This window comes from Fusarium flagelliforme (assembly GCF_020744385.1).
Source record: "Fusarium flagelliforme strain FIESC 12 MPI-CAGE-AA-0113 chromosome Unknown B0J16scaffold_3, whole genome shotgun sequence".
NCBI classification, from domain to species: Eukaryota; Fungi; Ascomycota; class Sordariomycetes; order Hypocreales; family Nectriaceae; genus Fusarium; species Fusarium flagelliforme.
The window spans coordinates 1,508,735-1,532,515 of record NW_025763505.1 but is presented as its reverse complement, the minus strand read 5'-3'; the positions used below and the strand labels follow the sequence as shown (position 1 = coordinate 1,532,515).

The window sequence follows — 23,781 nt, the reverse complement described above, 5'->3', positions numbered from 1 at the left end:
CCTAAAGAGATACATCCACTCAACTAAATCTTTATTCCCATGTCCTAATCATACAGCCTGACCATTTCTACTCTTTCTTCTTAAATTGGCAGATACATAAATCTGGTAATCCATGCCATTCTGCACACCTTGCCGCGATTGTTACAGCCTTGTCCTTCACAGCTCTGCTGGAGCAAGACTATCTTCTGTGGCGTTTCAGCCTTGCCAGCCACAACGTGTAAAGCGGGTAGCCACAATCTCATCAGAGTCACATTGGCTGAGTCAGCGCGTGAATAGCCCCTCCCCATGTGTAGCGGCCACACACGAAAATCGAAAAATTCAACTTTACGGAAGGGTGCTGCAACACCATCACGAGTGCCGGTCGAATCTCCTCAGCTCTTCTTCCCCCCCGCCGGCTGATCGATCTCGGATCATCATCACCAACTCTCCTCTCTTAGTCAAGTTATATCTAGAGGAGGTTGCCCAGCATGGTATGTGACCTTCCTTTGTTCCCGTTGCTGGGACTCAAGCCCTATCTCTGTCGGAGCCTTACCCCTCCTCCACACTGTCTCCGTCATGATGCTGACTTGAAGTTTTTCGATAGCCTCCTCCGCCACACCAAAAGCCCGAGAATGTTCTCAAGAGGGCTCATGAACTCATCGGCGTCGGTCAGGCCTCCGCTGCCTTGACTTTGCTGCATGAGCACATCACCAACAAGCGATCCCGAAATGTCCCCATCATGTCGCTGGAGCCCGTGATGCTCCTCCTCGTCGAGCTTTCCGTCGAACAGAAGAAGGGCAAGCTTGCCAAGGATGCTCTATACCAGTACAAGAATATCTCTCAGAACACAAATATTGGAACCATCGAGGTATGATTATGTACCCCGGCTTCAACTGAGTCGCAAGTCGGTGTTGAGATATTTCGGCGCTAACACATGCATGTACAGTTGGTCTTGAAGAAGTTCATCGAGCTCGCTGTTGAGAAGGTCACTGCCGCTCAGAAGAAGGCCGACGAAGTCCAGGAGAGCATTGACGCTACTGCCGGCACCTCCAATATCGACGACCTCGAGGCCACCGAGACTCCCGAGTCTATCCTCCTCGCTACTGTCTCCGGCGAGCAGTCCCGAGATCGTACCGACCGAGCCATCGTCACCCCTTGGCTCAAGTTCCTCTGGGAGGCCTACCGAACTGTTCTCGACATCCTCCGAAACAACGCTCGCCTCGAGATCCTTTACCAGAGCACCGCCACCCAGGCCTTTGACTTCTGCCTCAAGTACACCCGCAAGACCGAGTTCCGCCGTCTCTGCGAGCTGCTCCGCAACCATGTCCAGACCGCCGCCAAGTACTCTACTCAGATGCACGCCATCAACCTGAGCGATCCCGACACTCTGCAGCGACATCTTGAGACTCGTTTCCAGCAGCTTAACGTCGCTGTTGAACTCGAGCTCTGGCAGGAGGCTTTCCGCAGTGTTGAGGATGTCCATACTCTTCTCAACCTCAGCAAGCGACCTCCTAAGAATGTCATGATGGCTAACTACTACGAGAAGTTGACTCGAATTTTCCTTGTGGGTGGTAACCATCTCTTCCATGCTGCTGCTTGGTCCAAGTACTACACCCTTCTCCGACAGTCCTCCATTCTTGTCGCCAGTGGTCAGGGCAAGAAGGCTGATAACCCACCTGTATCCGATGCCGAGCTTCAGAAGGCTGCCTCTTTCGTTGTGCTTTCCGCTCTGGCCATCCCTGTTATCAGCACCAGCCGATCTCGTGGTGCTATGGTTGACTTCGACGAAGCCAGGAAGACCAAGAACTCCCGCCTGACTCACCTCCTCGGCATGTCTCAAGCTCCTACTCGCGCCAGACTCTTCCGGGATGCTCTGTCCAAGTCCCTCCTCCAGCGCGCCCGCCCTGAGATTCGTGAGCTCTACGATATCCTTGAGGTTGACTTCCACCCTCTCTCCATTTGCAAGAAGATCTCCCCCATTCTGACCAAGATCGGTGCCGACTCTGAGATGGAGAAGTACATCCTTCCTCTTCAGCAGGTCATCCTTACCCGCCTGTTCCAGCAACTCTCTCAGGTCTACGAGACTGTTGACCTGTCTTTCGTTGAGAGTCTGGCCCAATTCCCAGAGCCTTACCAGGTCACCCGCGGCACGATTGAGAAGTTTATCATGAACGGTAACAAGAAGGGCGATCTTTCCGTCCGCATGGCACATGCCACTGGCGTCTTGAGCTTCGACAACGATGTCTTCTCCTCCTCCAAGGCTAGCCACGGTGGATCTTCTGCTGGCTCTGCTGAGTCTGAGACCGGCACTGTCCAGCGTCTCCAGAGCACTCCCTCTGAGATCGTCCGCTCGCAGCTTACTCGCCTTGCCAAGTCTCTCTACACTACTTGCCACTACGTTGACCCCAACTTCAACAAAGCCCGTCTTGAGGCTCGTGAGGCTGCTCTCGCCCGCGCCAAGGCCGGCGCCGAGCAGGAGCATCTCGATATCCTCTCACGAAAGGATCTTATCCAGAAGCGCAAGGAGGCCGCTTCCGAGATCCAGGCTAAGAAGGATAAGGAGAATGCCCGTCAGAAGAGACTTCGTGAGCAGGCTCTTCAGGAGGCTGAGGATCTGCGACTTCAGAATGAGCAAAAGGAGCGTGAGGCCAAGCGACTCAAGGCTGAGCACGACCGCGTCCGTAAGGAGGAACTCAAGAAGCAGATTGCTGATCTCAAGATGGGCGACAAGGGCATCGAGATCGATATGGACGATCTTGACAACTTCGACAGCAACCGCCTACGTGCCATGAAGCTTGCCCAGTTGGAGCGTGAGAAGAACGACGTGAACGAGCGTCTCCGCATTACTGGCAAGCGCCTCGATCATCTTGAACGTGCTTTCCGTAAGGAGGAATCCAAGAAGCTGTCCGAGGATTATGCCAAGCAGGTCGAGGAAGACCGCAAGATTTACGATACCGTTAAGGCGCAAAAGCTCGAGGAAGCCGAGCAAAAACATAAGGAGAGCGTTGAGCTCAAACACCGACTTAGCCGACTGGTACCTCAGTACGAGGAGTTCCGCGACTCCCTTCACGAGCGTCGCCGTGATGAGTTTGAGAAGCGTCGTCGCGACGCCGAGCGAGAGCTTGAGAAGCAGATCGCTCAACGTAAGAAGGAGGTCCGTGACCGACGTCTCCGTGAGAAGCGTGAGCATGAGGAGAAGGAACGTGAGCTCCGCGAAGCCGAAGAGCGTGCCGCTCGTGAAAAGGAGGAGCAGCGCGTTCGCGACGAGGCTCGCAAGGAGGAGCTTGCCAAGCTCAAGGAGCAGCGAGAGAAGGAGCGTCAAGAGATGCTGGAGAAGGCTGCCCTCCAACAACGACGAGAAGAGGAGGCACTGGCCCGTCGCAAGGCCGAGAAGACCCAGGCCCCTGGTGGCTTCTCTCGTGGACCAGAGCGCTCAGAGCCAGCCGCCGAAGGCAGGAGACCGGTGTTTGGTGCTGGCAAGTGGCGAGAGCGTGAGGCTGCTCGTGAGGGTGGTGATGCACCTCCTCCCGCTCGAGCACCTCCTGCCGAGAGGTCCGACTCCAACGACCGCCCCTCTGCTGGTGGTCCCCCCAGACTTGCCCTTGCTGGCGGTAAGCCCAGCTGGCGAGAACGCGAGGCTGCTAAGCAGGCGACCGGTGGTAGCGGAGCCGATACTGGATCTTCCGCCCCTCCGCCTCGCTTCGCGCCTAGAGGTGGTGCGCCACCCATGGATCGAAGCGGCTCTGGTCGCGCTGAGGATGATCGAAAGCAGTCTCCCGCTCCTCCTGCGGAGTCCCAGCCTGCGTCACGAACAGCTGGCAAGTGGGTTCCTCCTCACATGAGGAACAAATAAGTAGTTAGGGATGGCATTTGCGACTCATGGCGTTAATAGGTTTGCTTCCATGTAGGAAAAGTAGTAGTAGTCCTTATGAATCAATACAAGCGACTAAGCACACGAGAACCATGTTACGACCGTTTCCTCTTTGCAAATCAAAGTTTATGGTTATCCGAGAGTATGTTAGAATTCTTTAGGTAGATAAATAAGTTGATGGCCTGTTACAACCTTTTACGAAGAAATCAAGTGCCACAACCCGGCTAGATCAGTTGTTTATTAGTTTGCATTCCTTGTACCTGGTCAGGTTCTTACCATGGCTTTTGTGGCTGTCATGATGGAGGGTGCGTTGACGGGTAAGTCTAAACGATCCTCTGCCCTGACTAGTGAGTTATGGTCGTGTCGTTTAAGGGTCTGGTCTTGGGCTTGTGTGGGTTTATGAATTACAAATGTTGGGTTTTGCGAGTCAGATGGGTTGAGTTATTGCATCATATTCCGATCAAATAGAGTTGACAGCGGAAACATTGTAGAGCTACTAAAGGAAATCGAGCGGGTTGAGCTTGGTTGGTCTTACGGTAGTCCCGTCGATCGACCTCGATGCCTATAGTAGAATATGTAAGGCGAGAGGACTTAAGAGGCCAAGGCTCAAAAGACCTCTTTCATTGTAAACTTCTATGATGAATGAAGTTATTGGTCTACAATCAGAGTTTGGTTCCTGGGTCTTCGGCATCTTTAGCGAGCCTCAAATTCTCAACGGTCTACTCTGAAACTGCAAGACCATGGACGAGACCGGTCCCTGAGGATGGCAGTATCCACGGTTATGGAGTCATAGTTTAAGCATGATCAGGACAGCAGAAGTGATGGAGGTCAGCAAATATGGTCAAACTGTTGAAGCCGGTAGTGGCACTCTGGCGATGCGGCGTTATGCTTCCTTTGGTTGCCGATCTGTGGTGTACGAGAAGATGGGCATATCATGATTTGCACGAATGGTAGAATTCTGTTACTAAGAAAATCTCTGTTTGAGCTTCATTACTGTTCCTCGACGATCTATCTGTTTTCATCAGAATATCATTATTGTGGTGTACTGCATGTGTAATGGGAGGTCAACCAGTGTAAGTGCAAGTGTCACGTGTGCACTGGCTACCCAGCTCAAAGCAACCTCATCTCTCCACCACCACTTCTTCTTTACAACACAACACAATGACAACTTTAACCTTGGTTCTCCCATAAAAGGAATGGCTACACTTTCAAGATTCTCTTGTGGCTGATCTACGCAACAAGGCCATTGTCAAAAGTTTCCTACATCATCCATCCAATCTTGTCCAAATCCGGCGATGAAGGTGACCGGTCAGACCGAACCTCAGCCATCTAGATCCCTACGGCATAGACTTTCCGATTATTGGTGCCGGGTTTCTCTCCATTAAGGTTTTGGCAGGGCAAAGCTGGGGATGCTCAAGAGGTTACAGTGATATCAACGACCAACCAACAGGATGCCAGCAAGTGCTGGATCCTCGGGTCAAGAGCTAAACCAAGCCATGCGGGTCTATGGTTCGTGATGAGATTACCGCGGTGTTGATACCGGAATCTTGGGTCCGATCTTTGCCCCCGTATGCACTATCCAGGGATTTGGAATGCGACCATCCGAACTTATGTTTCGGGAAGGCGGGATCCTTCGAAGGGACCGACAAGGATATTCTCTTCTCGAAGCTACTGAGCGAAATCTGGCGTGACAAATGTTGTGTCGTAATACTATATCCGAGTGTAGCCAACGTTGTCTCTGCTGATGACAGAAGCTTATATCGATAACACTGACACTGGCTTCCAGACGTCTACCAAGCGCATAGCGCTTTGATAGGGTCTGAGGCTCTTGCAAGGCACCTACACGCGCTTCTGCAGGAACAGACGGGAGACCTGCAGGAGCCTTGAGCGCCTCAGAAGCTATACCAAGCCGACAGCCATCGGCCATGTCTGGACCCTTGGCGTCTCCGTGTGTTTCGAGCTTCAGCTTCAAACTTTGTTCTATCCATACACTTGTGTCAGAATAGCCATCGCAAGCCTCTCGATGCCTCTCTTGTTGGTTTAGTACCAACAACCCGGACCAAGGTGCAGGCCAGATCTTACCCACCTCATAATCTCCGCCCAACCTAACGAGAAAAGGTTCTTACCTCACTAGTGGAACTTGAATACAATCATAACACTACGGTCCTCAAGCTACCATGGTGTGTGTTAGACGCTTCGTGGCGTCTGCCTGCAGATACTGGTTTGGGCAGAGCGCCTCTAGTTCCGCTATTCAGCGGGTTGTTCGGCGTCTAGAGGCGTCTCTAGGCCATCACGATGCTATTCAGAGCATTTTGATGTGGTATTGTGGTCGGTACGGGGCTTCCGGTGTCTGAGCCCATTGCTGTCGGTATGACTGTAAGTGCACAAGTTGGTAGAGGCAAAAAGCAAACAGTCCTTGATATTGCCATGGACGCAGAGGATAAATAACCTTGCCCATCCCATCCCAAAGTCAGTCTTTTCTCATCATCCAACAGCAGCTTCTTAAGCAATCAGCTACTCTCACACTCTCTTCTCCCAACTCACACTCTCTCGTTTCAGCCTTCGGGTATCACTCTCTTTAAATCATACAGACAGCTTGCAACACCATCGAGACGCCTAACACTCACTATCACTTACAAGAATCTCGGCCTTGATCTGCAACTTTCGATCCTTTCATTGACAACAACAACAACACCATGTTCTCTCTTCGAACTGTCGTCGCCGGTGCGACTCTTGCCTTGGCCGGCGTGGCTCAGGCCTGGCACACTGAGTACCCGCCTTGTCTCGATCCTTTCCAGCCATATGTCGCGGCTGGATGTTACCAGGACGGTGTTGCTGGAGGCAGTGGCAGTGCGCTCATCTACCGCTCTGGTCAGAACCAGTACAACATGACTGTTGAGAAGTGTGTCTCCGAGTGCAAGGGCAACGGTTTCCGCTATGCTGGCCTCAAGTACTACGGCGTCTGCTACTGCGGTTCAACCGTCGGCGGTGCCCAGCTTGATGACAGCAAGTGCAATTACCAATGCACCGGTGATAAGACTCAAACATGTGGCAGTGACAACGCTCTCTCTATCTGGCAGGATCCTACCTTTAAGACCACTGACCTTGGTGGTGTCGTCACCAACCTTCCCGGAACCATCAAGTCCATTGCTGGTTACAAGCCTAGTGGCTGCTACACCGACAACTCTTCCAAGGGTCGTGCTCTGACCTGGCCTATGGATGTTGATGGCTCCAAGATGACTCCCTCGAGCTGCTTGAACGCCTGCGCTGACCAAGGTTTCCCTCTCGCTGGTCTCGAGTACGGTGGTGAATGCTACTGTGGTAACGTTCTGGCCAACGACACTGTCAAGGCTAATGTTGACGACTGTAACGTCCCTTGTAACGGAGACAAGACCCTGCTTTGTGGTGGACCCAGCCGTCTGAGTGTCTACATCTCTGAGGATTTGCTATCTCTTCAGCCTTGTGGTTGGAATCCATCTGGTTCCTCTTCCTCTCTGGCCTCAACCTCAACCACTTCTGTTTCTACTTTGAGCACTTCAACTTCCACCTCAAGTGTCTCTTCTGTCTCTTCTGTCGGCTCATCCAGCTCCAGCTCGACCACAACCTTGAGCACCATTGTCAGCTCTACCACAAACAACGGCCCCAACCCTCCTTCCAGCACCACCAACAACGGTCCCAACCCTCCTCCTGGAAGTACCACCAACAATGGCCCCAACCCTCCTCCTTCCAGCACCACCAACAACGGTCCTAACCCTCCTTCCAGCACCACCAACAACGGCCCCAACCCTCCTTCCAGCACCACCAACAATGGCCCCAACCCTCCTCCTGGAAGTACCACCACTACTTCTTGCACCACCACTACTGGCCCGGCTATGTGCACCTCTACTGTTGTCGTTCCTAACACCTGCGAGTACAAGTGCGGTAACTGGTGTGCTCCCTCTGTTCCCGACTTCCAGGACCAGAACAGCTGCCTGACTGCTTACAACAACTGTGCTAAGAACATTGCTTCTTGCTTCCAGAACGCTGGCTGGCCTGGAGTTCTCAACTGTTTCGATTTCTCCAAGTGGTGTGATGGTCTTCAGGGTTACTGCGCCTCCACTTGCTCTCGTGGTCGCAACTGTAACAAGGTTGGCTGCTTCAGCAACAACGCTCCCTCTGGTGGAAACAATGTCAAGACCACTACCAGTGTTTACCCTTGTGCTGCCACTAGCACTTCCACCACTGCTTCTTCTGCCTCCACCTCGTGCGCTCCTCAGCCCACCAACATTTGCTCGCAGCCCAACTCCCGCATCTGGGGTTACGGTCCTGGTAACCCCGTTGGTGGTATTGAGCTTCCTCTTGTTGCCTGCAACGACTTGAAGAGCGACTTCTCGCTGAACCCCTTCAAGCTCTACACTGATACCAACTCCAACTCTTGCTCTTCTTACCGTCGCAACCAGCAGTCCAGCGCCTGCGCCGACGCCTGCAAGACCCAGTACAACGCTTGTCTTAACACCTATGTCCAGAGTTGCAAGAAGCTCAACACTCGCAGCGAAGGCAGCAACTACTTCGACAAGCGCTCTCACTCTCACTTCCACAAGCGTGCCCTTGAGAAGTCTGGCATTGAGCCCCGATGGTTCAACCTCTTCGGCAACGATCAGTGGCAGACTGCTCAGACCAAGTGTGGCATCCAGTACACCGACTGTCTCTATGAGAACAAAAATGTCTACTTCAGCAACCGTTGCCAGAACTTTGGCACTGGTATTTAAGCATCTCAAGGATATGGAGTTTTGGAGATTGGAGGTCAAAAGTGATCAACGTGTTCGGATTTGGACAATTGAGTATGTATACTAAGGATTGGATGGGGAAAGGATTCGGGGTGTTGGCTTTGATTTGTGTCTTGGAATTGGCTGGTGTTTTTGTACTTACTTCCACACACTCGTTTAGTTATTGTTTACTGGTCAGACTGTCATTCGCTATATAGAAGCTGCATTGTTTTGATACTTTTACTTACCTGCCCCATGTGAACCATAGTGATACATCCTCGCCACAAACAGTACTAACTAGATGATACAACTGTTCTGCCTTGTTCTTTCCTATCATTGAACTAATTGTGGCCTTTGTGTCATCGATATCGCCTGTTTTCCCCCAGGTTTGAGTAGTAATTTGGAATATAACAGTTTCATTGTGGAGAGCCGTAGGGTAGACCGCGACCGTCTAGGAGTTCACTGACATTTCTATCTACCAGCTCGTATTTCTAGATATGTTAATAGGCTAGCAGTTTTATAAGATAGATTTGGCGTTTTTTCTCCAAATAGTTTGATAATAAGGTGTGTGTTACCTGGTGTTATTGTTATGGATGATGTTTAGTATGCTTCCTTCCAACGAGCCTAGCCATTTGAATCGGTAGGCAGCTACATATGATGACTTAACATTGAAATGCTTACTTTTATAAAGCGTAGACTTTGTCATAGAATTGGATCAACATCCGCTGAATCAGTTATGGTACAGGAAGAAGCACGCTGTTTGTTGAAATACCAGATTCGCTGTGGACTTTACACACATAATTTGCTTTATTGACACTGTGCAGGACACGCCAGTCTCAGACGTTGAATAAAGCACATGCTTTTCGACAACACAAACTGGTCTCTTTTCTGCCATCTTCGCCTCCATCTCACTTCAACTCCTCTGTTACAAGCGGATCATGACCAAACTACTGCACCATTCGATTGACTTGGTGTCAAATATGACGCCGGCTCAATGGTGCCAGAGCTTCTTTGCCCTTTCTGCAACCGTCATTATTGGTATCCAAGTTCTCCCACAAGACGTCCGTAGTGCTCTTATGGACTATGGTGCACGAAGGCCTAAAGACACGAAGCCTGGGAAGAATGAGGTGGAAAACAAGGAGCAAGCTTTTGTGCCTCTGAGGTCGTTTCTGAAAAATTTGACAGAATATGGGCAAGTGCCTCATTCGTGGTTCTTGCACTTCTACATCACGTCGGTGTTTTTATCAGGTTTCTGGGCGTGGCAGTATTTCACCAAGGGGTCGGTATTGAGGAGTATCATTACGTGGCAGGACCGAGCTGGCGGACCGTCTATGAGTTTGGAGCAAGTATTCGTGGCATGGCTGTTTATGGCGTTGCAGGGTTCAAGAAGGCTTTGCGAGAGTTTGTTTGTGTTCAAGCCAGGGTCGTCACCTATGTGGTTCATCCACTGGGCTCTTGGTCTTGCGTACTACATTACAATAAGCCTCGCTGTCTGGGTTGAGGGTTCCAGTACGTTCTTAAATATATCACATCTGGCAGCAGCAGAAACTGACAAGTTGCAGGTGCAATCTTAGCAGCCTGGAATTCTCCTGTACAGCCTCTCCGAATCCCACCGAGGTTGCCTTCAGCTCTGGCATTGTTCGTTGTGGCGTACTTTAAGCAGAACCAATGTCACAGGCACCTGGCAAGTCTCAAGAAGTATACACTCCCAAGTGAGGGATGGTTCAAGTACTTGGTCTGTCCACACTACACTTCAGAATGCCTCGTGTATCTCGCTATTGCGTGGATCGCCGCGCCCCAAGGTCAACTCCTCAACAGAAGTGTTCTGAGTGGTCTCGTGTTTGTGGCTGTGAACTTGGGTGCCACAGCAAAGGGTACCAAGGCATGGTATGTGCAAAAGTTTGGCGCAGATAAGGTCGCTGAGCGATGGATCATGATCCCGCCCGTTTACTAGCTCGGAGTGATCGGCCTTCAACGCTTCAAGAACATGCCGAACTTGTTTGCGACTTTCGACACCTGAAGAACGTCTCGATACGTCAGACTCGTGCGGATTTCACGAACATGTGTGCCGTTGGCGTATGCATCAGGCGAACGAAGCAAGTCCCAGTTAGCAACCGTATTCGGATTGAGGTCGACATCTTCTTCGATGTCGGCAATACCATGAAGGTAGTCGGTATATAGTTGGTCAGTCGTAATGAGCAGACTGCGAGGTTCCTGAAGGATTCTCCAAGCAGGCACGGGGTCAAGGGCGCCATCGTCCTTGCTACGATGCAAGTTCAGGCACAAGCTGGAACCGAGGCTCACTGTGCACACTACGGGCCAATACGCGGCACCATCCTATATAGGATGAGCATTAATGTAGCGAGAAGGATATATCACTTGCTGTGTACTCAACTTGTGCGGCATGATGCCAATGCCGGGTGGATATTCGTTAATGAGGACATGATTTGGCTTTTGATGTGGACTGTCGCAGAATAAATGACCGGCTTCTGAGTCTTTGACCGGAAGTGACAACAGTCGAGACATGACAGGATCCTGAAGCCATGTAGGAAGAGGAGCATCGAGTAGTTTGTTGTTGACAAGGTCTGAAGGCCACGTTTGAAGACGTCGTTTCGTCAACTGTTTCCATCTTGGCTTAGGCGCACTGGATATCTGTAAATATACTTAGCGACGAATCCGATATACGATGCTATATAGACACACTTTATCTAGAATGATCTTCTCTTCTTCTTCGGTAATGAAGTTGGGTATGTAGTATGCCGCCTGAGGAAGAGAGGTGATTCGGGCATGTTCCAGTGAAGAAGGAAGCAAAAGACTGCTTCTATCTCTTCCAGACGAGACAGACTCTGACGCCTCCATCATGAAATTGCTTCTATTGCGCAGGTCATGAAATCTCAGGTGTTGAGCAGTTGATCAGCAGTGATGTGATTGATTCCACAGGCTGAGAGTTTGATAAAGGGTAGCGTTTTAGCTAAGATCAGCAGGTATAGAATTGTTAGGTGGCTAGAGTGGAGAAACTTGGAAATTGTTAGTGGCTACTTCCATCAAGATTGAGAAGCCGCAGGCAGACAGATCCTGGTCAGGGAAATTGATGAAACTTGGACCAAGGCCCAGTCCAGCCCAGGATGTGTATGAGGTAGAGTTAAATATGCCGCTACCCTACCCTACCTGGTTCTTGCCTTATCGTAATTATGCATATATAGCGACTTAGCAGACGCTACTTTGATGTTTTGTTATGAATTGATTCTATAAACGTGTAAATTCAATCCAATCAGAATCGAGTTCGATGGATCAAGGTGTCATCTTCAAGTGCCTTCCATAACATGGAGCAGGGGGATTAGGGACCGCCAGCAGCCTAAGCCCACTAAATGGGTATCACTAGCGCAGGTAGGTTCCAGTGGGGTTTGCCCCCGGAACTCAGAGTCAGAGAGTCAGATGAATAGACTTTGATGCAGCCCTCGGTGTAGATAATACATGTCAGTTAGGAAAAGAATTTATGCCCTATGCTATATACCACTTGACCGGGTACTTTGATCCACGCACAGACTCAATTATCATGTCACACGCTTCAAAACAACCCATTCTTTTTCTTTAATGCTCAGATTGAAGCCAGACAATCCTTGTCTCTCATTGGCTCAAAAGTACGGTTAAAGCCTCTATGTGCGACCGTATCGTAATCGCCCTAGCCTTCACACCCGGACAGACTAAAAGACAGTACGAATGAATGACATGACGGACCAATCATACTCTTCCTTTGAGCCTGGGGCCTGGCTTCTATTGCTTAGTCCTGGCCTTTCTCTCTCTCTTTCCACTCTCTCGTTCTCAGTCAATCTCGCTCTCGACTCGCCTCGCCTCGCCTTGTCTCGTCTTGCTTTGCCTTGCTTAGGTCGCTCTCCCTCTCTCGACTTGGACAAAGACCCGTATCCTCAATTCGATTTAGGTATCTACCTGGGTACTACCTATAGTACCTTACCTTACCTTACCACAACACAACATAACATCCATCACGTAACTCTACCTAAAACAAGGTTTACGTTTACATCCATTATCGGTCTTCCGTCGCCAATAAGCCTCCACCTTCCAGTTCCAATTCCTACTCTACTCACCTTCAATCCGAAACTTACCACCCTCACTCTCTCTCCATAATCCACATACAACCAACGCCATCTTCTCGTCATCACGACCTGCCGAATTAACTCTCTCGTTGCGCATAGCCTTTGGTGTTTTTCTTCGCCTTTGCTTCGTGCGTTGCGTGTCCTTTGACCACGCCCGTGTTCTTTCGCTGTTGCCTCTCTGTCGCGCCCGGCCGTTGCATCCAGTTCAGTTCAATTCTAGGTTTAAGGATTCACGCATCAGCAACCGCGCGAGTTTATCGCCTGCCATCCTCAGCTTTGATCATCATCACCAGAATGGTGGTAGTCGCTAGTCGTCCTCGCAGGTAAATGTCATGGATGCGCAGAATGCTGCCCAGTCCGACCAGACGAGGCCTGCTGGCGACTCCCCTCATCAGCGGCCTGACTCGAAACCCGAAATCTCAAAGTCAACACCGCCGCCAGTAAGCCCCAAGCCTTCTGAGCCTATTGACAAGGATAAAGACAAGGACAAAGATGCCCGTCGAAACGCGAATTCTTCCTCTGCACTTGATCAAGATGCTTCTGAAGACCGCGATTCTGACGCAGAAACCATCGTTTTGCCAGGCAAGGATGGCCACTCCCCGTCAAAGGCTCGGAAGGTGAGACAAGAGGACAGGAGCGACGGCGACGGCGATGGTGATAATTCCAAGTCTTCTATCAAAGCTGCAGGTTATCGACCCCCAGAACTTGAAAAGCAGGCATCATCTATTCATGCCCGCGGCGACCCTGTAAAGATCAAGCGCACGCCGGCTCACCCCGAACGCGAGAGACTGGCACGGGGTAAAGACGCCGCTGCTTCGAGTGGCTTGAGCTCTGCGCCTGCGTCACCGCCCCATCATCGGCCACAACAGCGTCGGCGTTTTGCCGAGGACATACAATCCTCTTCAGACTCTGAACCTTCTCATTCCCGACCTGCCAAGTCACTTCGTGAAAAACTCAAACCGAGCGAGAATCCTGTGCCTAACAAGCGGAAAAGTCTCAAACTTGAGTCCGAGGACGAGGGCGAGAGTCGTAAGATCAGACGGCAACGAACAACCAGTGTCAGCATCGATTCGACTCGCCTACCAAAAGAGCACAAGCCTTTCTCGGCAAAGGCACAGCATGATTCGCAAACTCGATCTATTTCCCCACAGTCTCGAGCCCACCGACGAAGTGCTTCATCTCAGTTACCTTCTTACACGTCCAACGGTTTTGGCCAGAAAAAGCGGCGGCTGCCGCCTCCACTGCACTCAACCGAATGGCACTCCGACGATTCTTCTGCCAGTGGCAGCCCCCACCCTCGCAGCTCTAAACTACGTAGCCTGGCAACGCCCGCCACCGATACAAATGCATCCCCCGCAAGAATGGCCCCCCATAAGAAGCACCTCGATGCGCATGGTCAAACTTTCCTGGCCCGCGCCTGTGCACGAGGTGAATATGAGGGGGCCAAGACACGCCTGACCGAAAGACCCGAGGATTTGAATGTTGCCGATTACGCCGGAAATACGCCGCTCCAAATTGCAGCTATTAACGGTTGCGAAGACATCGTTAAACTGTTGATCGATGCTGGATGTAATCTGGACTGTGTCAACTACGACAAAGACACGCCACTGCTGGACGCAGTCGACAACGGCCATCTAGGTGTAGTCAAGCTGTTACTGGATGCTGGTGTCAACCCCCGAAAAGCAAACGTCAACGGCGAGGAGCCTATCGACCGTGTGAGCGACGACACAGATAACGCGGAAGAGATCCGAACCGCGCTCATGGCAGCAAGGAAGCGGGCGGGGGATCGAAGGCGCACCTCGGAAGAACACAACTCGCACCAAGATCAGGATGCACGCGATTCTCACGCCCCAGATAGCCCGCGTCGCTCACCTGCCACGAACTCCGGATCAGGCCGGAGAACCGGAACAGTGCGCGCAACGAAGACGCGAAACGATCTACTATATATGCCCCTCGACGAAAAGACACTTCGACAGGCTGCTGGGCGTGGAGACGAGGAAACTGTCGCCCGCATTTTGCAAGTGAAAGAGGGATTCAATGACCCCGAATCCATGGTTGCTGCAGCGCGAGGTGGACATGATCTGGTTATCCAGCTACTTCTGGGCTTGGGAGGTGCTAATCCTGACCCGCGACCCGTTTACAATGCTCAACCAGAGTTTGCGACGCCAATACTCGCCGCGATCGGACAGGAAAACATCAAAGTGGTCGAGTTGCTTTTAGAGCAGGCTGGTTTCGATCCTACTAGGAGATATAAAGGCGAAACATACTACGAGATTGCACGACAGCGTGCAGGCCCGAACTGGAAGGACGAAGAGCATATGTTGAAGAATGCTTATGATGAGTACAAGAGAAGTCATAAGGACTCTGCCAAGACAAAATCGCCAAGCCGCCGTGAGCGAGACCAAGAGCGTGGCGATCGTGAAGAACGGGAAGCCAAGCGCGCACGACGGGCCGAAACGAAAGACAAGGACGAAGCTCGACAGCACAAACGAAACCTTTCCAGTCCCGAACCGAAGAAGAAGTCCGCCACCTCCAAACTCACAAGTCCAAGAGAAAAGCGGAGATCAAACTCTATCACGAATCAAGGAGATGAAAACTCAAAGCGTGGCCCAGGGCGACCCCGAAAAGAAGACCGCATTCCATCTATCAATGTTTCCGATCGCGAAGTGTCTCCAACCATGTCTCACAAGCAACTCAAGGCCAAGCATGTTGACTCGGATGCCGCTGCTGCATCCTCAGAGGGCGAAGCAGTCAAACCTAGGAGAAAACTTATTTCTAAAGGCGAGCTCCGTGGAGAACGAGACCGAGAGCGGCAACGACGCGCTAGTATGGCATCGAACGCCTCGTCCCTCAAGGACCACCCGACAAGCCCCCACGACTCGAAACATGAGGAACCAGCCGACAAGCATGATAAACACGACAAGAACAGGGTTGAGAAGCTCTCTGAGAAATACCATGACCGGGCTAAGGCTCTCAAAAGAGACGAATCTCGGGACCGATTATCGGTGTCTGGTGACGGATCGACTAAGAGGCATCGTGCTAGCATTACACCTGATCGGCCAAGTAATGGCAATAAGGATGACAGCGAAGTCCCACCTAAACGGCGGCGTCTTGAAAGCGAAACGAAAGAGAAACGCCCGAAGCAAGCCTTGTCTTCCGATGAGAGGCCTCGCAAATCCAGCAATGTCCAAGATTCTTCCAAGCTAATGGCTAAATCAACTCACAAGAAGCATGATGATGATAGGCGTGAGAAGCGCGTCAACTCGCATCGTGCTGATACCGACCGTGCCAGCAGCGCTGAAAGACAGATTCATGTCAAGTCAGAGGAGACTGACGTGGAGATGAAAGATGCTGATTCTATCAAGGCTGTGTCAGAGTCAGAACTACAAGCAGCTCGAGCCAAAGAGGCTAGGGAAGCTAAGGAGATCGAGCAAGAAAAGCAACGACAAGCTGAAACCGAGGCAGCCAAGAAGGAAGAATTGCGGAAGAAAGAGGACGCACGCAAGAGAGAAGAAGAACGCAAGCGGGCTGAAGCTGAAGTTGCTAAGCAACACGAAGAAGAAGAAGCCCGAAAGAAAGCAGAGCAGGAGGAGATAGCGGAGAAGGAGAGATTGCGAAAGGAGGAGGAAGAGCGCGAGGCCGAGCTCAAGCGTAAGGACGAACAAGAACGCCAACGACGAGAGGACGAGAAGCAACGACGCGAAGCTGAGGAAAAGGCCCGGCAGGAAGAGGAAGAGAAACGACGGGTCGAAGTGGAAAAGAAGAAGAAGGAAGAGGAAGAAAAAAGACAGCGCGAAGAGGAGGAGAGGCTGCATCGCGAACAACTCGAGCGAGAGGCAGCTGAAGAAGCTCGACGTCAACGCGAAGAAGAGGAGCGGAAAGAACGTGAGCGGCGAGAACGTGCGCACCGCGAGGATCAAGAACGCAAACGCGCCGCGCGCGAAGCCGAACAACGACGATTTCGCGAAGAGCAGGAACGCATGCGGCTCAGCAAATTACCCCCTCTTCTACGATGGCTCGATACATGTCCAAACCCTAAGCTCCCAGCCCTTGCAGAGAAGTTCAAGCGCATTCAAGGCTGCCGATACGATACAATCCGAAGAGAAGCCAATGGTACGCCCGAGGGCCGTGAGCAGTGGGTGCTGAACACTCATGTGGCTCTTCTCCTCGGTGAGAAAGACCTAGACCTCTCCAGATGTAAGTCTCACAGATGTAACTTCTCTTTTTAACGTGCCCACTAACTAATTTCCAGACACGGCCTGGGAACGCGCTCCCGTCAGTCAACTAGCCAAGATGTCCCTTTGGCGTGTAGAGTGGCGCCTCTATTCCCTCATCGACGAGAAAGTCTGGGATCTTGGTCGGCAGCTGTCCGGATACTACGGTGAAGAGGATCCCTCTGAGCTGTGTTTTGATACGAAGCAGCGATTACGGGAAGAAGCTTGGGAGAAGTTCCGCAGCATGGACATGTTTTTCGTCAAGGTAAATAACCCATCATGAGAACGGACGACAGCACTTAGAACTAACACAACATAGTTGTCTGATCTCATGTATACCGTCTCCAACATTCCACATCTTCGCAATATCCAGCTTGCGGTTGAGTACCGTGAACTTTTGGAGTCAGAAGCACAAAGCATGCAATGGGGTACATGTCAAAAATGGAAGCAAGATCCAGATGCTGCTCGTTATCATGGGCTTGCTCCTCGATGCAAATACTATCTCAACGGAGCGCTGGTCGGTGAGGATATGCCGCAGCTTGCACAGACGAGCAGCACTCCATTCCCCGACAAGAAAGTACCTCGACGCGGGTTGGTGCAAGTGTTTCCAGATGACCCAGACTATGCTCGACTCTGTTTGGAACAGGGCCTGGAGCATCTCGTCAATGGCCATCTCAGCCCGCCCCTCATTAACGGTATTCATTCTTCGCCAATCAGTCAGAAATCAATGGTATCAGGCGGACCACCGAACGGCACATTTAAAGCCTTTACGCCTGGTTCGACAACTGAGAGCCTGCCAGTGTCAACAGCAGGATACGATACCCTCACAAATGGTATTAACGGAAACATGAATGGGACCTCGCACTGAATCCAATGAGTTCGAAATTACGATCGAACACACCTTGTTTTATTATTGCTTTCAGTTTTCTTTGTTAGCATAACGATCATGGACGGCGCAGATACAGACTAGGGCTACGGAATGGCTTATTGCTTTTATCAACAGGCGGGTGTAGTTGTTTGTGAATCACCGGTATCTATTCACGACGGTTGGCTTGGAATACAAAACAGGCTTGTGGAAGAGTCCAGGGTCTTGATCTAGAGTTGGATGGATGAGTAACTGAAGGGTTACGGCGGACAGCTATCCAGGCAAGTCTACGCAAGACGGATGCGTGATTGTTTTACGAAGAAGCATGACTATGATATGTGTAGAGAAGTTAGCAGAGGCTTTTTCAAGTCTAGTTAGTGGACAGCCCAGCCCTGTGCAGGCTGGAGAGGTGGTACAGAAGAAGAAATCACGAAACCGTGTAAAGCAAGGAATTATGTCATGACTATCCGGACTTGAACTTGTGACATTTAATGCTATTACAGACTGACTAACATTTAGGCCACTTTAATCCTTGAGGAACAAATTTTCTACCAACTTGAACAGTCTTGAGGCAACTCGTCTAGACATTTGATTGGTTGTGAAAGAATATTCTGGCTGACGTCAAGTTTTTATGGGTCACATAAAATTCTACCCCACCATTTGACGACTCCCACTCACGCATTTACGCTTTCTTTGCAATTTATCACCAAAAGTGCCTTAATCACGAATTGGGCGACGAAACCCGAGACCTGAGGCCAGACAACAACCAAATATCGAATCTATACCGCTTCTGCGAAAGGAACCGCAATCATGGCGACTACGGTGGACAAGGTTCGTAGCCACTCCCACCATCAATCAGACTGCACCTGCGACAGAACAAGTTTGCTAACCCCAGTCCCCCCACCAGATCAAAGATATTGAGGCCGAAGTACGTGATACTCTGACGAAATCTCCTTCCCGACGCTTTCGGAGACGACGATAGCCGATGAATTACAATGGAGCGCATGATTATGGGGACTGGCTCTAACTTGTGTAACTAGATGGCCAAAACCCAGAAGAACAAGGCGACGTCGTTCCATCTGGGTCAGCTGAAGGCCAAGTTGGCTAAGCTCAAGCGCGAACTCTTGACCCCCAGCGGCGGTGGTGGTGGCGGTGGTGCTGGTTTCGATGTAGCCAGGACTGGTGTTGCCAGTATTGGCTTCATCGGTTTCCCTTCAGTAGGCAAGAGTACGCTCATGAGCAGACTGACGGGCCAGCATTCCGAGGCTGCCGCATACGAATTCACCACCCTGACCTCGGTGCCTGGTCAAGTCGTCTATAACGGTTAGTCTTTTGTGACGTCCCTTTTCTCCTCCACTCTGCCCGACAGATGCGGCCGCCTGCTTGTCACGGCTTGATCTTGATGCCCGATCCCACTTGCAAACGGTTCCCTCACGCGTCAAACGTTGTGGCTGACTCGCATTTCTCTAGGCGCCCCCTTGCAGATTATTGACCTTCCTGGTATCATTGAGGGTGCCAAGGATGGTCGTGGACGTGGTCGACAAGTAATTGCTGTCGCCAAGACTTGCCATCTAATCTTCATTGTGCTGGATGTGAACAAGCCTCTTACGGACAAGCGGGTAATCGAGGCGGAACTCGAGGGCTTCGGAATTCGCATCAACAAGGAGCCACCCAACATCACCTTCAGAAAGAAGGACAAGGGTGGCCTCAATATCACCAGCACCGTGCCCCTGACCCATATTGACCATGGTGAGATCAAGGCTGTCATGAACGAGTACCGTATCAACTCTGCGGATATCACAATCCGGTGCGACGCTACTGTCGATGACTTGATCGACATTCTTGAGGCCAAGAGTCGAAGGTAAGGCTACCAGAACTGACACACATACGCACGTCTGCGGCCAAATATGAAACTTAGCTTGCTAACGTGCGAACTTGATAGTTACATCCCCGTTGTTTACTGCCTGAACAAGATTGACTCGATCAGTATTGAAGAACTTGATCTTCTATATCGAATCCCCAACGCTGTTCCCATCAGCTCTGAGCACGGATGGAACATTGACGAGTTGATGGAGCATATGTGGGACAAGCTCAACCTTGTTCGAGTGTACACAAAACCCAAGGGCAAACAGCCTGATTACTCTCAGCCCGTCGTGCTCCGGTCATCGCGTTGCACCGTGGAAGATTTTGTAAGTCTGCTCATCTAACATTTGCGCTTCTTTGCGTCTTTCTGCAGAGCCTCATGTTCAGGCCTAAATGTGGATTTCGGGTTGCTAATTGAGTCGGTATGTAGTGTAACGCTATTCATCGAAGTATCACAGAGGTGTTCAAGACAGCCATTGTTTATGGCAAGTCTGTCAAGCATCAGCCTCAGCGCGTGGGCCTGGCCCACGAACTATGTGATGAGGATGTTGGTAGGTTAACCCAAAGCCCCGACAACAGCTATCGACCCCAGCAGCAGCAGCCTAAACGTAGACTGAGGTAGGGGGGGCTAGACCAGTTGCTCTTTGAACTTGATCTACCCGATTCGGTCGGGATCTTGCTTCAATAAGCGGCCATGGCGTCCCTCATCTCAACCCTAGTCTGGTCCGTAGGGGTTAGATTGCTGGGGTAAAGTTGTAACTTAAGCTCGCGGTAACGCTAATTATTGTAACAGTAACGATTGTCAAGCGATGAAAGGAAACTCTGCGGAGATTGAAGGGGATGATCCCACGGCAACGCGAGAAGCTTAGTGAGCTAGATAGCTTGGACTGCCGTTTTCGCATCAAAATGTTACCACAAGTCATGGCAGGGTCGACCACCCTCCAGTTTGCGACTCTGGTTTAGCCCGAGTGGATCAAGAGAATTAAGACGAGGAAACCGCGCAGACCAGGGGGATGTCGATTGCAATAGGGTCAATAAAGGCAGGGCTGACACTGGATGCACGGCTACAAGCACATCTGGCTGACAAGAAATATCGACCTGGCTCGGCCAGGCACGATAATGATCGGCGCAAGTTTCCGGGGGAGGTCAGAGGTGGCGTGCCTACTCACGAGGCAGGCTGACAGGTCTGGAGCAGGGGAGGGAATTGTTAGGTCAATGGCAGGCGGCGCTGAGCAAGGAACGGACACGATTTTAAGATGACGATGGAGAGCAAGACGGAGTAACTACAGACGGGACGGAACTTTGACGAAAATCCACGTCCGAGTTGGCGACCGGGATGAAGGAAAAGCAACGAAAGCAACGCAACGTTGTTGATATTTAGCGCAATGCATTACTTTGACATAAGTAAGAGACCCGGCAGTTCACTATCGGTTGGCTTTATGGAAGAATTACTATCAATTTGTTCAAAAAGAAAGGACATGATTTTACCGGCGGCGGGCAGCAGTCAGTAACCGTGAAGTGTAACGTCTCAGCACGCTAATATTAACATTAATTAACTAATGGATGGCACTCACCCATGCGGCTGAAAGAAGTGTTGTCCGAGCGGAGATATTTCCAATAGGAAACTCTTTTCCAGGTTTATGCAACACTACTACAAAGAGGAAAGAAGACGTGAAAGGCCTAGGTCTATGCGTTATGACAGATAACATCATGAGGTTTATATTATTGTACTGTAGTGTAGTTTGATAGAAGACTGATATCCATATTGGAAGAGGATTTTGACACTAGCTCTTTTTTGAATTAACTGACGGGTTTAGTATCCATCTCGACGACATAGCATGCAAGAGGTTCAAGACGCCACCATCTGATGTCAACAAGCAACGGGATGCAGTGGTTCGACCTGCATAACCGAGGGCCTCTTGATCTGCGGCCGGATTTCCCAGCAGAAGCGTGGGATGCAGGCCCAGGGGTTCACGTCTGCGAATCAGGTTACGCTTTGAGGTCTTGGCCTTTGCATCAAGGCGCTTAAAGGGACGAGAGGGCACATTGCCTTTTTCCTAGGGCGGTTTAGGGCTTTCCCTGTTTTGATCCATCATGCCATGTACAGTAGTGAAAGAAGGTTTTCCCTCTGCAGTTAGTTGAGCGTGAGAGTGAGATATTTGAAACACATCTCGCAGTTTGCCAAGGTTGGATGATACAACTCGACAAGATCAAATATGGCAATGCTCTCTATTATACCTACTGTACAGCATCTGACCAGAAGATGCTCGGCTATTCACTGCACTGTATACACGTACTGTAACATTACAGTACGGTAGAGATTACCTTACCTTGGTCCCATCACGCTCCGTTCCGCTCTGCCCCCTCGCTAGTCTAGTTCGCATATGTACGTACTCTACTTACTACTAGACGGAGTGTCCACCCAACCTACCAAGGATACGTACCTATTGTCTCTTGATGATGGATAATGGCGGCGCCTAGAAACTCATCGTGAAAGGCGGAGAGCTCAAGCCTCTTTGGCGAGAAAAACGTCCCGAAGCACGCATCAGGCTTGAAGGAGGCTAGTGGGAAGTGAAGAGCCAGGGGGAGTCATCAGCAGCAGGGAAGAGAAGCTCGAGCAACCAACAGAAGTCTTTTTAGGCGAAAGGTGATCTCCACAGACGATGTATAATATTGCATCCATTCATCCAATGTTGACAAGGACAAGGTCGTGACCATGGATATGAATATGGATATGGGTAGGGACATCCTGGAGTACCCGTAACCGTAGGTAGGTAGGTCATACAACAGCCGGTAGAGTGGCTGCAGTACGGACACTGGGAGGGCAAAGACTTTTTGTCTGGTCTGTCTCTTTATCTTCCACTGCATGGTCGTTTCTCTTTCTACTATCAGCCATGTATGTATATGCAGGGCTTAAGGGTGTCTGGCTTGCGAACGATGAGCAGCAAGGTTGTCCTGGCTGTATACACGTTTAATTAGTTGCACGGACATTATCACAGATATGTATCGACGGCACGGCTCGTAGAAAGTCTTAACAAGCACTAGATAAGGTTGATCCCGCTATGTAAAAGCAAATCATCAGCGCCAGTGCCAATACCAACGCTGATGGTCTACAGTACACCTACACCAAACACTGCAATGAAAAGTAAAGAGTATGCGTGTAAGCAGTCATCATTACTTGCCTACCTAGTGCCAGGCGGGCAGCTGCAGCGCTGATGAGATCTCATCAGCACTCAACTCAACTGAGCAGCAGCAGCAGCAGTGCAAGGGGTAAATGGCGTCTAAAGAGAGCGAGAGAGAGACAACAGGGAACATCCCTTGGCCGTTGATGATTGAATGCCCGATTGATTGACAGACCCCTGGCAGCGCTTGCTTAGCAACCATTGACCAAACGCAGTCCTCTCCAAGAACATCAGACCAAACTCGAGGGCGATTGGCCAATGTTGGCCACTTATATGCGGCTTTCTTCACCGGGCGTTTAGGATACGATATCGATGTCATGCCCGGCATGATGCTCCTGTCATGAGATGCTTTGCTTTCCTTTCACCTGCTCTGTTTTGCTTTGTACCAAGATCTCGACGCTGATTTCTCTCGTCATGATCCTCTCACTTGGAAGGCCTCGTTTTCTTTTTTTTTCTCTTTCTTTCTTTCTCGTTCCTGTCTGTAAATGGTCAAGCCTTTTACAGAGACACGCCCATTGAGGTCTAGATTTCTTAGTGAGTCCGGAATCCAGAGTCCAGATCTAGGTACGGATACAACCTGACAAGGAATGGAAGAAAGGTCTTTGTACCTCGTGCAGGTAAGCAATTGTAATTGCAATTGCAATTGCGATTGATAAAGTTGTGAATAATTCATTACAGTCAGTCAGTGTTCCAATTACCTAGGTACCTAAGTATTTTTTGTCATGGGACCTGAAGAGCTCCTTCCATGAATTACCTACCTATCAGCAACTGCCGTGGGTGAAGAGCTCCTTCTCGATACCACATTTGAGTCAGGCAGGGCCTGAGGATCGTCAACACCAATAAACCCTTCCCCCAAATAATGGGGCTCCCGTCTTTCCTTCCTTCTTCGCAATGTCAACTTAATACCGTACTCCTTCTCTCCACTGTACTGTACTGTGCCGTATTGT

The 23,781-nt window shown here is 50.6% G+C and overlaps 6 protein-coding genes across 6 annotated transcripts; 5 read left to right on the top strand and 1 right to left on the bottom strand.

Moving 5' to 3' along the window:
* Positions 1–335: 335 nt before the first annotated feature.
* Positions 336–4,048, top strand: B0J16DRAFT_337317 (uncharacterized protein). Its single transcript, XM_046127341.1, has 3 exons — positions 336–470; positions 584–847; positions 926–4,048. Exons 1-3 carry the CDS (start codon positions 468–470, stop codon positions 3,830–3,832), a joined length of 3,174 nt encoding a protein of 1,057 aa, XP_045984418.1. The 5' UTR covers positions 336–467; the 3' UTR covers positions 3,833–4,048.
* Positions 4,049–6,375: 2,327 nt separating this feature from the next.
* Positions 6,376–8,876, top strand: B0J16DRAFT_95249 (WSC domain-containing protein). Its single transcript, XM_046134745.1, has one exon. The coding sequence runs from the start codon at positions 6,547–6,549 to the stop codon at positions 8,596–8,598; it is 2,052 nt and encodes a 683-aa protein (XP_045984417.1). The 5' UTR covers positions 6,376–6,546; the 3' UTR covers positions 8,599–8,876.
* Positions 8,877–9,339: 463 nt separating this feature from the next.
* Positions 9,340–10,590, top strand: B0J16DRAFT_95231 (uncharacterized protein). The gene is made up of 2 exons (XM_046134744.1): positions 9,340–10,104; positions 10,158–10,590. The coding sequence occupies exons 1-2, from the start codon at positions 9,534–9,536 to the stop codon at positions 10,547–10,549; spliced, it is 963 nt and encodes a 320-aa protein (XP_045984416.1). The 5' UTR covers positions 9,340–9,533; the 3' UTR covers positions 10,550–10,590.
* A 264-nt stretch (positions 10,591–10,854) lies between these two features.
* Positions 10,855–11,709, bottom strand: B0J16DRAFT_95227 (uncharacterized protein). The gene is made up of 2 exons (XM_046134743.1): positions 11,299–11,709; positions 10,855–11,247 (listed from the first exon to the last, which is right to left on the bottom strand). The coding sequence occupies exons 1-2, from the start codon at positions 11,455–11,457 to the stop codon at positions 10,933–10,935; spliced, it is 474 nt and encodes a 157-aa protein (XP_045984415.1). The 5' UTR covers positions 11,458–11,709; the 3' UTR covers positions 10,855–10,932.
* A 5,502-nt stretch (positions 11,710–17,211) lies between these two features.
* On the top strand, positions 17,212–17,927 carry B0J16DRAFT_95216 (uncharacterized protein). Its single transcript, XM_046134742.1, has one exon. It carries the CDS (start codon positions 17,256–17,258, stop codon positions 17,790–17,792), a length of 537 nt encoding a protein of 178 aa, XP_045984414.1. The 5' UTR covers positions 17,212–17,255; the 3' UTR covers positions 17,793–17,927.
* Positions 17,928–18,829: 902 nt separating this feature from the next.
* On the top strand, positions 18,830–20,274 carry B0J16DRAFT_265192 (GTP binding protein; the record flags this gene model as incomplete). Its single annotated transcript, XM_046123386.1, has 4 exons — positions 18,830–19,112; positions 19,260–19,650; positions 19,732–19,978; positions 20,083–20,274. The coding sequence occupies 4 exons, from the start codon at positions 18,830–18,832 to the stop codon at positions 20,272–20,274; spliced, it is 1,113 nt and encodes a 370-aa protein (XP_045984413.1).
* Positions 20,275–23,781: the final 3,507 nt, after the last annotated feature.

What these genes read in the sequence shown, in the direction of transcription:
- B0J16DRAFT_337317 (XM_046127341.1), top strand. An exon ending in CAAATATTGGAACCATCGAG is followed by an intron (nt 848 to 925) that starts GTATGATTATGT and finishes ATGCATGTACAG; the next exon opens with TTGGTCTTGAAGAAGTTCAT.
- B0J16DRAFT_95249 (XM_046134745.1), top strand. Translation starts at nt 6,547, where the DNA reads ATGTTCTCTCTTCGAACTGTCGTCGCCGGTGCGACTCTTGCCTTGGCC.
- B0J16DRAFT_95231 (XM_046134744.1), top strand. Translation starts at nt 9,534, where the DNA reads ATGACCAAACTACTGCACCATTCGATTGACTTGGTGTCAAATATGACG. An exon ending in TGTCTGGGTTGAGGGTTCCA is followed by an intron (nt 10,105 to 10,157) that starts GTACGTTCTTAA and finishes GACAAGTTGCAG; the next exon opens with GTGCAATCTTAGCAGCCTGG.
- B0J16DRAFT_95227 (XM_046134743.1), bottom strand. Translation starts at nt 11,457, where the DNA reads ATGATGGAGGCGTCAGAGTCTGTCTCGTCTGGAAGAGATAGAAGCAGT. An exon ending in AGAAGATCATTCTAGATAAA is followed by an intron (nt 11,248 to 11,298) that starts GTGTGTCTATAT and finishes GTATATTTACAG; the next exon opens with ATATCCAGTGCGCCTAAGCC.
- B0J16DRAFT_95216 (XM_046134742.1), top strand. Translation starts at nt 17,256, where the DNA reads ATGTATACCGTCTCCAACATTCCACATCTTCGCAATATCCAGCTTGCG.